The 16,182-nt window shown below is 38.7% G+C and overlaps 1 protein-coding gene across 1 annotated transcript in view; it reads right to left on the bottom strand.

Moving 5' to 3' along the window:
- Positions 1-16,182, bottom strand: part of CHD7 (chromodomain helicase DNA binding protein 7) — a gene marked incomplete at its 5' end in the record, with an annotated part of 48,945 nt that overhangs the window by 19,926 nt on the left and 12,837 nt on the right. Inside the window, 7 exons of the mRNA XM_010080669.1 lie at positions 343-553; positions 4,934-5,189; positions 7,500-7,643; positions 9,081-9,257; positions 14,333-14,576; positions 15,054-15,175; positions 15,272-15,409. Coding sequence (XP_010078971.1) covers positions 343-553; positions 4,934-5,189; positions 7,500-7,643; positions 9,081-9,257; positions 14,333-14,576; positions 15,054-15,175; positions 15,272-15,409 — 1,292 coding nt within the window. The remainder of the gene's footprint in view (positions 1-342; positions 554-4,933; positions 5,190-7,499; positions 7,644-9,080; positions 9,258-14,332; positions 14,577-15,053; positions 15,176-15,271; positions 15,410-16,182) is intronic.

Below are 16,182 nucleotides of genomic sequence, written 5' to 3'. Positions count from 1 at the left end.
CACCTTTTGGTAGAAAACAGACTTCCACTCCAAGTAATGAAATAAAACATTCAGGCTTAAGCTAAAAAACCTAGAGCCATCAAAACAAATATTTAACTGAGCAGCAAACTAAGAGGTTTAAAGCTCTCCATGTGAGGTCACTTTGTATTCACCCAAAGAAAAAACAAATCTCAGTACTTGCAACTTACAGGTATGCTTTTCCCTTTAGGCAGAACACTACAGAAAATACTGGGAAGTGTCTGAGGATCATCCCTTTTCAACATGGATGACTTGCAGGTTAAATACTGTGGCCACTGAGGTAAGCACAGGTTATTTAGAATCGCATTATATTGTTGCTCTCACCGTCTTTGAATGAGGTAGTCTTCCAGTATGTCCAAGCAGCGCACCATCTGGGAAAAGATAAGCACCCTGTGGCCACCAGCCTTCAGTTTTGGCAGCAGCTTGTCAATCAGTACGAGCTTGCCAGCAGCCTGGATCATTGCCTGGAGCTGAAAATCTGGAGAGTCGGCATTGTGTGTTTCTTTAAACTCTTCCAAAATTTTCTCTTCAGCACCTGCAAAGATTGGACAGCAATACATGAACACTGCAAAGGGTTTTATTAATAAACAATGAGCTTGCCTTCAATATCCTATAGAAACTGCAGGGACGGCTTAAGCATTATGTGAATAAACATTTATAAAAAATATTAAGCTTAAATTTAAAGCAAACATATACACAAATACAGCACAAATAAGAAGTAACATTGAGCATTCATTCTTTTTTTTTCCTCTTTTAAACAGGAGTAAACCCTTTCCTAAATAAATTCATACAAATATTTGATGCACACAACTTAATGAAAATTAAGAAAAAAAAGATGAAAAATAAACCACATTCCAACTGATCAAATGGATTTTCTGTCCTTTTTTATATGCAACAAGATAGAAAAAAATATCTTGTTTCCACAGGAAAATACAAGGAATACAAATCACATTTGATGACTGTGCTTCCAAAACCAAAACCAGGCTTAAACACATGCATGACCTGGCCCTGCTCCTTCTATTATTAATTACAGAATCAAAATCCAAACAACGAAAAACCTCATTTCGTGGGGGGTGGGGGTGGGCAGATAAGCAGCTGTGAAATTATTATTTTACCTTCCATCTAGTTTTCTTTTCTCACAGAATGTAAATTTTTTGTTCAGTTTGATGAAGATAGTCCACAAACAGTGGACTATTCCAGGAATTATCAGATTACTATTCTTGGCTATGTAAAAGGTTAGGAATGTTCGTTCTGAGCTTATTTCATATCCAAATAAACCCTTTTTTTAAGCTGTCTTTTTCAGTCCCTCTGTTGTGTGCAAGAAAGTTTTTTGTTTTTTGGGGTTTTTTGGGGTTTTTTTTTTTTGCTTGTTTGGGTTTTGGTTTGGTTTTTTTTTTTTTTAAACAAAACCTAGTTCATCAAGAATTTCTGGTTTGTATAATATTCAGCTTCAATATTGCATCTGAGTAACACAAGGAAAGGTGGGAGCGCTGGGGGAGGAGGGAAGAACAGCTTACTGCCAGGCTTCTGCTGAGCATCTCTCTCATATCCCATGTCTAAGTAGATGCCTGTAAACAAACATGCAAATGCGTCCTCCCTGTGCGACTGCTGGTTCAGTGCCTGCTGTAACGTGGTGTCTTGACTGGCTATCCCCCTAAGCAGGCTGTCTGACAGCGCCTGCACCACTAGCTTTTACACAACTTGACGGACTCAAGATGTGACCACACTTGAAGGTAGTTTTACATCCCTGAGTTCTCCTTATATGGATTCCCTGCTCCAAGCATTACAGATCCTAATGGTTTGCACATAAGAAAAATAAAACCACGTGAGAATCACTCTTTCAAGTTCTCTTCAATCATATCACTTCCCACCTTGTAAACCAGGCTAAATTTTAGGCAGTAAATCTCAGATTCTATATGGAGCCTAAGCAATTTCAGGATATAGTAGGCTGTCAAGTAGTTCATATGCTTCAGTGATCTTTCTCAGCTACATCATTTATTTCTTCCTCAACTGTGATATCCAAATTTGAGTTTCACTACTCTGTCGTACACCAATATGCAAACATAGCATCTGCAAAAGCAAGCCACCTAAGCCAAGTAACAAACTCAAACAGGTCTAATGAATTGTGAATTTTCAGAATCAGAGTTTGATCTCAGCAAGACCTGCTTCCATAGGAGACCATGACCTCCAAAAAATCTGTTCTTTCAATAACCCGATCCTAAAAGATATCCTAAAAAAATAACCCTGTAAAAGATCACCCTGACCTTTTCATTTCTACTTCAATGACAATTAAGTGATGTACACCGAGTAGCCTGTTACCCAAAAGTTGCTCAATGTGGTACACGTAGATCCGTAACATGTAGGTCCTATCCTAGCTGGTATTTAGTAGGGGATCGAAGGAAGGTATTTGAATGTGTGTTTGGTTCATCAGGGTAACCCCTACTTGCACTCCTAATTAGGAGAGGCTCAAGAGGGCGTAAGGAACAGAGTAGGAAACCTTTCCAATGGTCAGCACTGTGGGATGTGTAAGTACAGATGTACTCCCCACCACTGGCTCTTGGAGAAAGAGGAATGATGTATAAATACTTAAGAACAGTTGCTATGGAGAAAAAAAAGGACTCCACCTCTAAGAAAAGTGATGGACAATGCTTTGCCCTGGCTGGTTGGAGAATACACAAAATGCAGTAACTCCCTCTAGGTGACAGACCACCCTTCTCCCCCTCCATGGAACACATCTTACCAATCAAGAAACAAACAAAAAACCCACTCCACATTCAACTCCTACCATACTTCTTCCATCATATAACCTTCTAGGGCTCTTAACTGAAGATTATTTAGAAGACTTGCTTGCAACTTTTATGCAAAACAAAACATTCAGTGTTCTGCTTGAATATTCAAGTACACACACAGTACTGCTTGCTCACCAAGCCTGTAAACTTGGAAGAAAATGAGAAGGATCCAGAGACACCTTTATGAACACAGTTAAGTCTCAAGAACTTGCTACTGCAACAAATCATTATCAGGAGAACACTATACAACACTACACACTAGCACCGCAAGGCCTCTTGGTAGAGCTACAATGAACCTGGGCCATCACTCTAAGTACAAAGAAGTTACTTATTGATCAACAAAATAAGACCTCAGGCTCAGGCAACTACAGGATGTAAGAGTATTTTCTGTCCTAGAACTACAAGGGATGTATTTGTTTAGTTCCATCTTCACACTAATAATACTAAGGATTTATTTATTTTTCCCTCAAATCTGAAGGCTTGACCCACCCTTGACCAACCCAACATGTTGCCGCATGATACCAAGCAAGTCCAAATGCTCAAAAGTCACAGAAGTGTTATAAAGGCACAAGTGTTCAAGAAACAAACCCACCTCCCTTCATTAGGGTTAAGATACAGTCATCAAAAAATACTTGACATTTTCTATAGAGCCACCTGGACTTCAGCATCTCTAACAGACACTCAATGATACAACCCTTGTGAAGAAAAAAATCACTGCTGTAGGCAACACTGCAAGCACTACTCATGAACTCTATCTGACAAAACAAAAGTAGCAGCAAAATATTCAGTTTATTTCTTTTAACAAACATGAAATAAGGAAAATAATGGCAAGGTTTAAGCTAGCTGAAAACCAAGAAATGTAAAATGCATCAAGTTCAGCAGCTCATAACCTGAACATCCTATGCTATTTTCTGGTAATTTATGTAATAGTTAAGGGTTAACTTAAAACGAAGAACCAACAAACAAAAAAAACCCTACACCAGAACCACGAAGCTACTTTATTGTATGCTCATCGGAGCTTAGAAACTGGGCATCCCACCAACATGGCTGGGTTGAAGTACTTTGGAGTAACCTTATATCATGTCTTTGGAATAATTACTTACGCATGAAATATAATTAGATGTCATTTTGTGAATCAGTTTAAGCATTTTCCCCCCATTTAAAAAAAAAGAAAAAAAATTAGCACTCCAATATGGAAGTCATACAATAAACAAACTGACATCACATATGGATCTTCAACAAGAGAGTCTTTCATCGTGATGCTTATAACTAGCATGAAACCAACCCTAGCATAGATCCTGTACAGTAAGGAAGAGGAGCTGGGAAACAAGGAACGAGTAGAACGCGGCCCTGTATGGAGGCTTGCGTTACATCCTCAAAGGGAAGATTTGATTTGACCAACACATACAAGGTTCAGCACACTTCAGAGAGCAAGTTTAAGGAGCATCTCAGTGACCCTCTTGTCGTATGATTGAGTTTTAGGTAATCCTGTGAGGAGCAGGGATTTGGACTCGATAATCTTCATGGGTTCCTTCCAACTCGAGATACTCTATGATTCTACAGTACTTACCATAGACGATCCTTATCCAAAACCAATAGCATCACACTGAAAAAATGGATTTGTCACTAAAGTCTAAGATGACATACAAACCTTTTTCTGACTAATTAATTAGGAAAATGAACTGACAACATGTGGCCATTAATGCAGGCCTGATCATCATTTCCTACCCCACAACTTTTACTCACAAGTTTTAAGTTATTATCTCACAACATTCTACGGCAAGAAAAGTAGCACTTCACTGTACCTCTGAAGAAAAAAAAAGTCATATTCATGCCAGCATCCAGCAACCTGAATGATAACTGAAGTCTTGTTTGTCAGAAGTACCAGAAAAGAAAACTAAGTCTGTCAGGGCTATGAAGCCTTGGAAACAAGCAGCACAGATGTCCTCAAAAGCAATGCTGTCCTGGCTAGCAGATATCCATACCCAAGAGAACCTAAAAGGTTATCTCACTTTTCTACTTAAAATAAATGAATAAATAAAAAGACACACCAGAATAGAATTTTTAACTTACTGAACTTCCTTACACAACCATTTTTTGAATGAGGAGAAAAATATGAGGCCTACCATTAATAAGGTATGGATGATTGCAGCATTTTCTTAGTTCCATCATAGTGTTTAAAAGATTAGGTACATTTGCCTGACCTCCACCCTTGGAAAGAAATGTGAAATTCTTTTCAAGAATAGCACGATAGTATTTCTTCTGAATATTTGTCAGCTCAACTTCAATGATAGTTTCCTCTTTGGGGGCCAGATTCTTTTCTACATCCTCCTTGAGACGTCTCAGCATCATCGGCTTCAAAATGGCTTGGAGTTTTTGCACCTAGGAAATATATATTTAATAAATAACAGAATTAAAACTGCAAGGCTTCAAATATTTATTTTTTCAATTTTCTTAATTCTAAAATCCTTTGTTTCCTACCTCAGATCCCAAGCAGGATATTTGTAAAGGAAATCTTTCCTCAGTGACCTAGAGACCGAGTTCTCCTTGTTAGCTCAGTGACATACACACTTCTAAACTCAATTTCTAGCGTGGAACCCTTCTGTGTAGTGAATGTTATTAAACAGATGCCGGAACTATCCTCCTAGACGCAGACAGTACTGCACACCAGTTGTGCAGAGCTAACCCCAAGTAAGCACAGGTATGTATGCAAATCCCACTGCAAGATCAAGTTTTGCAGTTAACTTCTGATCACTAAACACGGTGTTTAATGCTGTTTTTCTCTCTTTATATATCTGCTTCTAATTATATTCTTATTTCCCTAGTTCTGACATCCACTTAAGTAGAAAATTACTTGGGCCCCGTCTCAAAATTAAAACATTTTATTTCTGTAAATTTTAATACACTGATAATTTTTAGTGTCTCCAGGTTTTGCAGCCTATCCTTTAAGACACATCCTAAATGGGGGAGAGGGGAAGAAACATCCATTTTCCTCAAAAAAATTGTCTAAGTTTTGCCAAATTTCTGTAAAGTCCCTTAAACAAAAAGCTCAAACAGACTGCATATGGAAAGAGACTGGCATTTAGGTTGGTTTAGGTTGTCTGTCTCTCAAAGTACAAATCACCTCAGTGTTGAGGAGCTGATAATTCACCCTGAAATTGGTCATCATCTCCTGATACAGAACTGTACACCAGAAACATGAAAAAGACATTTTCTCTTGAATGCACATCATTCCCTTAGCAATAAAGAAACTCCAGGGGAAAAAAAAAAAAGATAAATTAGTATAGAGGGATGAACAATTAAAAAAATAAAACCCACACGGAATAGGATTTCAAGGAATTGAGAAAACCGAAGTCATTAACACATCTTCCATCACTTGAAAGATAAATCAAATTCCAAAACATCTAACGATGTGTCAGCAGAGAAGGCACTCCTTCCAAAACTTGTTGGCCCAAGCAATCCAGGCTCCAATTCTGCTCCAATGCTGATGGCATTATTTTAGTAATATTTACATGTATGGCTTCAAAATTTTCCAGTCCAGCTCTGCTGACATTTTGAGCTGGCCAGACAAAAGCTCTGTTGAGGGTTCGGATATATTAACTCCAGCTCAAACACGATACTAACAGGACGACACGGCTTCTGGATCAGAACTGGCTCACTTCCAATCAGGTCAGAGTCCATTCTGATTGGCATGCAACTGCCTGCACAATCTGTGGAAACATATCCTATTATTCCCCCAGGACATGCTACGATTTTTCCAGGAGGTAACGGGCTGGGGGTAGAGCTGTTTTATAATTAGACTATTACCTATGGAAAAATTGCTCTCAAAGACAGTCAACAAATTCAAGCACTCAAAAGTTAGAAACACCAGAAACTGGATTTTCAGACAAAAGCAACATAGTTGCATACAAAAATACATCCAATCATGCGGTTTGATTATCATACGGTGCAAAGGGACAAATTAAGGTGCCATGCTTCATTTAACTCCTCATGTTAAGGTGATTTGACTGTTACCTATTGACTTTTTAAAACATTTTCATATATACAAGAAGAAATTTCAGTGTTAAATAGGATCATCAGAAGCTTTTACATTTTAGATCTAAAACATGCTGCACTGAGGGTCTTCAATTGTGCATTGATTTATGCATTTCTTTTACTGGATACCTTGAGAAAGCTGCTTCTGAGACAGTAAAAAGCATCTCCCTCCATTTGGTCACCTCTTGCTAAACCAGGTTTCAAATATATTCCTGTTTGCACAGAAGTCATTGCTAAAACCCTCTGATGTTAACTCCACAGAAGTTACAGAGGACAGTCCCCCACTCTGATACTGATGCTTAAGGAAGAACATCAACTGACAAGTTCATTCCCTTAGAGTGAAATATTTTCATCCAGCAACTGTTACAAGACACACCATCCCCATTTTTCAAAACCACACTTTGATGAGGGAAAGCTTTCCCTGTTTCCGCATGACCAACGGACAAATATAAAAACAGGGATAAGGCAAAAGGCTTTTGATCAAAAGCAAAAAAACTTGACAAAATGGAAACAAAACAAAACCCCAGGGATAAAACTACAGCAGTCTTTCAAAAAGTAAACAGGTATTATTTGTAAAAATGAGCAATGAAGTTCAGGTATAATGAAATGGATAAATTCACAATATCTAAACAAAAAAGTAAGCGTGCATGAGTTTACCTGTTCTTCAGTTTTCAGATCACCAAATTCTTGCATGAATGTGGTTTCTGATGGGAAGCGACCTGGTTCCAAGAAGTGAAGCAAGCTAAATAGCTCTTCTACTGTGTTTTGCAAAGGGGTTCCGGTAAGCAGCACTTTATGTTCCTGAAAGATTAGGAAACAGTTGCCTAGGAATCCATCTAAATTCATTTTCAATGCAGAAATACACAAGTTCTCTCTTTTTTCCTATAAGCATCTCTCATCTTTGCTTCCTCTCTCCTCCCCCAACTATTCCCATAGAGCTCTTTCCAAGACATTTCTAACTGGCATTCTGGCCTTCCTTCAGCCATAGCCCAGAAAAATACTTCACTGCTTAAGCACCTGCAAGAGTCCTCCGGATAAAGAAGAGATGTTACTGATCCACAATGTCCCAGCCCTTCCACAAATACAACACACTTTAAACGGCAAAATAACAGCTGAACTTATCCCATCACTTCCAGTATAACTCCATCGATTTACCACACCTCCAACAGATCTCTTCAGGACAGGGGTAAGTTTCCAACACGGGAAACCTGAAGCAGAGTCCTGCTTCCCCACACAACAGAGCATGAGACTGGCAGAGACAAGAGCAAAGGTTGCATATTGCTTTAGAGGAGGAGCCCACAGAGGTTAAGCAACTAGCCTGAGGTCAAACATGAATTTAGCAGCAGAACAAGAACTGAAGGGGGGAGTCCCTTATCTCCATCTATAAGCTTAGCTTTCCTCTAGTGCGACCATAGTAAGGAAAACAAATCATATACAGCATTTTCACAAACCTTCATTCATTAAGCCTTAACACTCCTTCATGAAAAGTATTGTTTAAGGAACACGGAAAAAGAACCTAAAAGTGACCTACAGGTCACCAGTGCTTGCATAAGCTAATGTTTGTGCCTCTTTATTCTTATCAGAAATCAGAGGTTTTGAGTTCCAGGTGTTAACTTCCCATAACTGCATTCCTCTCCCATTTTCAAAGAATATTCTGACCAAAAAAAAAAAAAAAATTAAAATTGCCATTTAAATGGTAAACACCTTTAAAAACCATTATTTTTCTCTGTGTGCTTAATACACACACTTCATGCACGTAACATAATACATATTTATGTAAGGATCAGAAACCAACTCACTTTTCCTTTCCTTAGTCAGTCTGAAAGAACATCCTTATGGCCACACAAAAAATTACCATTAGAGCTGACATAAAGGCAGAACAGTTTAAGTCCCACACCTGTATCTGGCCACCTGACCATGTTATACCTTTAAACAAATGTCTATGTGAAGAAGTCACTATGAAGAAAATCACATGGAAAGAGAGAAAGGAAATATCATATTTATCTTGATTCTCCTAACAGAATCCACATAGTTCTAGGTCTAAATCAATGAAGAGACTTATGAAACATCGGTGCTCCAAAACTGAAGGTATGCATATGCTTCCAGGTATTTTAGAGACTTTCTCAGCTGCATTCCCTCATTCTTCTTAGCACTTGATGACTTTAGTTTTTGATTAAACCATAAATCAGGAGTAATACAAATATGGAAGATGCAAATATAAGAGATGTTCACACTGACCAGATCCATCATCTTGAGTCCCTCCAAAAGCTTACAGTTCCTGTTTTTCAGCCTGTGGGCCTCATCAATGACCACGCAACGCCATGGAATGTTACGTAGTTCTGGGCAGTCAGTCAAGATCATTTCAAACGTTGTGATAATGGCATGAAACTTGTAGGACCCCTTTATCACACGACCCTAAAAAGAACAGCAAACAAACTTCATGGCAAAGAAAGGAAGTACGTTTGTTTCATCTTCAAAATTCATTCTTTAAACACACAGAACAGTACAATGGGTAAGATACCTCACGTAAATTAAGTTATTATTGCTTACTCAATGAGGGAACACAAATGTGTAAGTCTACTACTGGCTTCACGCTAGCTATGCTTTTAATCCTGCAGAAAGGCCCACAGAATCACTGCACATTCATTACAAAGATGTTATGCAACATGTTTTATACTAACGCTTTGACGCATTAATGTATTGCTGCAATATTCAAATAAGGTTTTCAGACCATCAAGAATTTCCTTTTTTCTTTTAAATCAAAAGTACGTGATGGTCCTTCCCAATAATCCAAATAGGCCAGAAGGACATTAAAGCTTCATTCTTACAACTATTAGAATATTTTGCTCTCAATAAACAGCTGGTGGACATTGAGTATCCAAGATACCCACAACTCTAGTAAACAGCTTTAAAAAGGAGCAAATCTCTGAACTCTGAAATGGAAAATGTACACCTCTGCTTACACTTCCTTGATATTTTTGTAAATTTGTGTTAAAGAAAGTTCAATTGAACAATTTACTTGATGTCTGGCACCATATTCACTCTTTATTTTGTTAGCTGAGGGTCTTATTTTCAGGGTTGATACTAAGTCCCTGTTTAAAAAAGAACCCTGAATAAACTTCACTCAAGATCATGAAATGAACAGCTTGCTGACATTATGCTGTATTTCTTCCCAATGTGTGGGAAGAAATTTCTCCCAATTTCAAAGGAAAATGTAACTTGGTCTCTCCAGTGTCACTGAGTCTGCACAAAAAGAGTCTCTCCAAGGACAGGTCTCACCCAAGTTCAAAGCCATTCTACATTTTCACTGCAGGACCATGTCATGGGTTGTATATGCAAAACATTTCAAACCAAACAAGTATTTTACAGTACGGTGACCGTTCCTTCCTTCAAACACGTGCAAGTCTGAATCCTTTTGTAAGTGACCTGCATACAATCCTCTCCAAACCGCAGGGATCAGAACTGGCTCCTGACTCAATAAAATGATGGAAAGCTGATATCCTGAGCTCAGCATCCAATCTGCCTGTGCACATCGAGAGTATTGCACAGGAGTAACAACCTGCTCAGCAGTGCTTTCTCACGGCACAGTCCAGAAACATGTATCTTCTTAGGAAGAAAGAGAGATGCTACCTAACAAACAGCAGATGAAGATACACTAAGTGGGCAACTTAAAAAGCCAGCAAACCAAAATGCTGTTACCTTCTCATGGGCCAGATGTAGCTGTGAAAATACAAGAATGCAGTCCAGGAGGGTCTTTGTAAGGGATGGAAAACACTTCCACGAGTAACCTCACGACTGTACAGCAAGCAGTGCTCTTCAGAAACGATCACTACATAAAGTGGCACATCCAGGTGAAGCAAAAACTGTAATGTCTAATTGCTTAGACATTTTGAGCTGTCTAATTCTCACATTAAAATATGCATAGTGGTCTTGCCATAAGAGCTCCTATTATTTGAAAGACAGTCAAATGCTGTACTGAAGAACGAACACAGGAGTAAATCAAAGTTCCAAGAGCTCTCCAGACCTTTAGAATGACCTGATGCTATTCTTCAACAGTTTTAGGCCTCCAACTCTTGGAGAAGTATGGGAAAGAATTCTAAGCAATGCTAGTAATGCAACATTAGAGAAACTGAAATGTAGAAACTATCAAGAAAGTGACCTATAGCACTGTCACAGGTGAATTCTTAGGCAACTAGGAATCAATTTATCCTGTTTCAGTGTGGCATCCAAATTAAGATCTCTGATGTTGAACCACAGGAATTTCAAACTCAAAGAAGTTCTTCCATTTGAGGAAATCGATCAGGTAAGTTTCCTGTTCTGTTTGGGAAATTCTTCTGTAAGTATCTCAAGCAACAGAGGTAGCCACAAGGCACAACAACTAGATACAAATATCAGAGTTGGGTTATGTTTGTGGGTATTACCTCTTAGCAGATATAAAGTGAAGATCAATTGGATGTGTATAAGAAGTGTACTTCTAAAAAGATGCACACGCCACCCATGGGAACTGTGAATGATTATTATGGTCTTTTCCCACCAGCCTCAGACTCCACTTTGAAGAACAAGAGAACAGATGCAAGAAACGTGCATGTTAACTAATTATAGCCAGAAGGCATCTGGAAAACCAAATTGCAGCCACTTCGTAAAATGTAATTCCATGTCATCTTCAGTGAAAGACAGAGTCCCTACTGGTGAAATAGTGCCTTAAACCTCTGCACGCTAACCATTCTTTGCAGAAATCTGAGGCGATCCTATGCTGGTAAAATGTTCATAGCTCAGTAGCTTCTCAGCAAGGAAGAAAGCCATGCAAGCAGAAAATATACTCTTAAGCCAACAGCCACTGAACCCAGAAGGAACGAACCAGGTAAGCCCAAAAAAGTCCCGAACACCAACAGCATTATTTTGAGTTAAAATCAATCAAGGACAAGGTACTCCATTTCTACATGTGAGCCAGACGGTTTCTCTTTACACTGGAAAGGAAATTTCCCCTGCAAACAAGTCAACGCTTTTGCGGGGCTCCATCATTAATTTTATTTGGCATATATAGTTTTCCTGATCTGACAACAGAACTCTTTCTCAAAGGTAGAATATGACAGAAAAGCAACTGGCTTCTTTGCTATTCCAACCAGGGAAGGCCCCCAGAAGGACCTTTCAGTTATACTACTCAAGAACATCAGAACAGGCCCTCACAGCTAGGAAGGGATTTTAGGGGAATGTCTCCAGTAGCGTGGTGTCCTCAGTGCTGAAATGTTTCTTATTATCGACTGCTCTCTAGCTTTTCACAACAACCTGACTGGTTACTAGTGTTGACTCTGAAAATCTCACTACCGCAGATGGGGTAGCTGCTCCTTATGCATGCTGTCTCTCATTATTGCCCATCAAAACCATCCACACTTTCTCAATGTTCAGCTGCCTTTCTGAGAGGCCTCTTTCCATGTTAAGACCTGAAAAGCCAAAGATGCTGATGTCTGTGCTGATGTGTTCAGGAAAGGGACTAGAATAATACTGCCAAAGCCTGTCTTCTTTCTCTCCCTTCTTGTCCTCCACTGTACACCCACCAGTGGTACTTTAGAGGATGCCAGACTGAACACTACATGGGGATTATTTTTGTCCAAACATGGAAGAAATTTTTTTCCCCCCATAATTCGGTTTCTATCATGCGCTTCACAGCTGACACAATCTCAAAAGTGGAAGACAGGAGGTGGTTATCATGACATGTCTAAGCTAGCCGGCACCAAAAGGACAAGTTCACTCCATTTCTCCTTTATCCCCAACCATGGCCTCGTCTGACCCACCTCTTAAGCCAGTTCAGTGAGCAAAGCTAGCAGAAAATTATGAATATTTCTGTGCCAGGAGTGCTTTGTCATTACTCGCTATGGGGTCAAATGACTGCCACAGTCATTCCAAGAAGCAAGTTAAGAATATGGCAACAGGGGGAACAAAACTTTCTGCAGCATCTTGCTTTAAATCCTTTCAGTTGCCTTTAGATCAATGACATGATACTGCCAAAATAACAGCACAAATCTGGCCAGTAAGTGAAATTTTTCTGACAACATTCCTTCAGGTTTCATGCTACGTCACTAATGTATCCTAAGCGGAAGACCACGCCGAGAACAAGCACCACTTAAATAACAAACAAACAAACATGATTTTTAACACAGGAAACACTTCAGAGGAGACAAGAATTTGTATAAACCCAAATTTCTGAATTTGATAGAAAATATCTATATCTGTCTATTTGCACCACAGTCATCACCTTGAAAACAGTTTTTCCTCAGTTCTTTACCCGTAAAAGCATATTTTTACCTCGTGACCGCTCTCATAGCTTCGCTGGAAGGACGATTCATCTCCATTCCTTGTCCACAGATAACCCTACACTTAGCTATTCTGAGTATTGTTAGCTTGGATCCAATTTATTAAGTAATACAGCTTACTCTGTATCCGTGAACTGTCTTAATTATTTACCACTCTCCTCATCTTTGTGTCATTCGAAAACTTCTTCAGTAATGATTTTATGTTTTCTTTCAGGTCACTGATAGAAGTGTTATATAGCTCATGGACATGAACCAACCCCTGAAGAACTACGCTGGAAATGCAAATCATTTATCATTTACAATTACATCAAAAAATATCAGTTAGCCAGTTTTAAATCCACTTAATGTGTGCCACATTGATTTTATATCATTCTAGTTTATTAATCAAAATATTCAGTGGCACAAAATCAAATGCTTTACAGAAAATCTGAATATATTAATTCACCTCTACCACTTCTTTAAGCTCAGTAGAAATAACACTCCACAATATATCAAATCAGTCTCAAGTTCCACTCTTTCTTTTCTCTCAAGTGAGGAGAATTATGTTGGTTTGCAACAACATTCAGTGTATGCACATTATCTTCCCCCAATCCTGTTTACTTTGGGCAAAGCCATGAATTTAAGCGCAGATACACGTTGCTCTTTATAGCTTCAGTTTTCCAAATAATTTTCTGCTTCTATACCCAGTCTTTTCTGTACATGCTTTCCTTCTCTCATAAGAGCTATTTAACCTGAGCACACTAACACAGATTCAAAATACATCTGACTTACAAAATTTGATAAAGAAGCATTGACGTGTTTTAATTTCTGAAAGCTGGTCTCTTCCTGGAATGGTAGGCAAAGATTGATTTTTAAGCTTAGTTCCAACTAAAGTAATTCCTCCATTAAGAGTCTTTTCTGCCAGCTCTCACCAGGAATGGAAAATAATGAAAAACTTGCATGAAACAATGAACCCCTAAACAAGAGTTGCACCATCTCAGTAACTCCTGGTCCCCCCTCTATCTCCAGATGATCTCTTGGCTGCTATTAAAAAGCACTCTCTTTACTAACACCTATGCCCTTCCCTACTAGCTAAAACCTACTACAGCAGTACTAAAAATCTAACTGATGCTAAGACTAATCAACAACAGTAAAGCATATACAGAAAAGAGAAAAATAAAAATAATGAATAATTTTTACCTGTGGATCTTTGAAATACATTTCATACAACTGGATGGTCCGCCGGCTTGCTTGACTCCCATGATACACAACCACATTCAACTCCGTCCAGGTGCGAAACTCCCTTTCCCAGTTGGGAATTGTGGACAATGGTGCAATAACCAAGAAAGGACCATGGATTCCTTTCAAATATATCTCATAGAGAAACGTAATGGACTGGATAGTCTTTCCCAACCCCATTTCATCTGCTAAAATGCAGTTTCGTCTGAAAACAATAATAAAAACAACCTCAATGATGTAGTCCTAACTTAAAACATAGAAAATCAGTAAGGAGCTAAACTGAATAAACCAGAAATTTCTAGAATGGCAAGCTTACACTGAAAAGACATAATCCCTTTGCATTTTAAATAAATGTTGAGATTTGTGATGCAATAAGCATGGATATATCCATTTTATGTACCTCTCAAGTTCACATGGGGAAGGAAGGGGCAGCAGGGTTCTGTATGAACACATATATAGGCAAAAGCATTTGCCACAGGAATCTATCTGAAATATTCGAGTTTATGTAACATTATGTTATCCACCCAAAACTAGTTCCTATATGACTCCTGCAGCAAAAATTGAGACATTAAAATAATTCTAAAACATCACTTTAGAAAATGAATTTAAAAGGTTATTGTTTCAAATAAGCTATAAAAGCTTTTCCAAAGCAGGATTCAGCAGAAAGCAACATTTTACGTACGTGTTGTACCAATTGAAAAGAAGCCAGTTTACTCCCTCCAACTGGTATTCCCTGAGTTTGTTATTGTTTTTATACTCCCTGGAACTCTCCGATTTCTTCCACTCATCGGCAGGAGGTCGCTCCTGTTTCAAATACAGCAAATCCCATTAGTGGTTTCTGAAAGACCGCATTACTTTACTATTTTCAAATAAAATCCTCTATACAGAGCCAATTCTTACCACACGCTCCATTTCTGGCTCCCTAGACATCAGTTTCTCAAATTCTTCAATCTTAGCTTGGTCGATGTCTTGCTTGAGCTCCCAAGTACTGTCTTCATAAGGAAGCGAACACCATTTCACCAGATAATGTGTTACAGGCTTTGTTAAGACAAAAATAAGATTATACCACAATTTAGAAAGAAGTGTGACCATTTTTACATGAGATCTGCAGGCTAGAGACAATTCCAAAGCTTTACCAGACCTGAATGTCTGAATCAGCTAAAAGGATAAGCAAACAGTCGCCTGACACCTTGACAACCTAACGAAGTAAGATTAGAACGCAGGGAATGCAGGCTTACCACCAAAATGAGCACAACAATACACTGGAAATCACTACGGTTAGCCAAAAATTTAGAAGGAAAACACTATTCATTTTCCAACAGTTACAATTTCTGTGCTTTACCACATATTCAAACAGAACAGCCATCTGTTTTTTCTTATCAGTGTAATCAGAAACTTCCCAGCAGGCAACTCAACCACCACCACTCACTGATGGAGCAATATGGAAACACTGACACTGCCAGTGAAGCTTTCTATTCTCCCAGGACCAAAGAGGAGTCTCCTGGAAGACAAAATGATCTCATTCTGCAGAACAAGTCATTAAAAAGAACCAGGGAATTCAGGACCTCTTCTGCAACAGACAGTGTAAACAATGTCTAAACTATTACGACATTTGGCTAAGATCCTTGCAACTTTCATTTAAGCTCTGTATTACCTGCACGGACATCATAGATCTCCAGCATGAAGTACTGCCTCAGAACTACACATCATGGGTTTTTTTGTTGTTGGGCGCTTTTTTGTTCTGTATTTTTTAAAATGTAGGTAACTTATAAGAAGTTTGGAATTCTCACTTAAGCACCCTTATTGTAGGG

Source organism: Pterocles gutturalis, unplaced genomic scaffold (genome assembly GCF_000699245.1).
Source record: "Pterocles gutturalis isolate BGI_N339 unplaced genomic scaffold, ASM69924v1 scaffold15806, whole genome shotgun sequence".
Lineage (NCBI taxonomy): Eukaryota > Metazoa > Chordata > Aves > Pterocliformes > Pteroclidae > Pterocles > Pterocles gutturalis.
The sequence above is the reverse complement of the archived record's forward strand: the minus strand, read 5'-3'. Positions and strand labels throughout refer to the sequence as shown.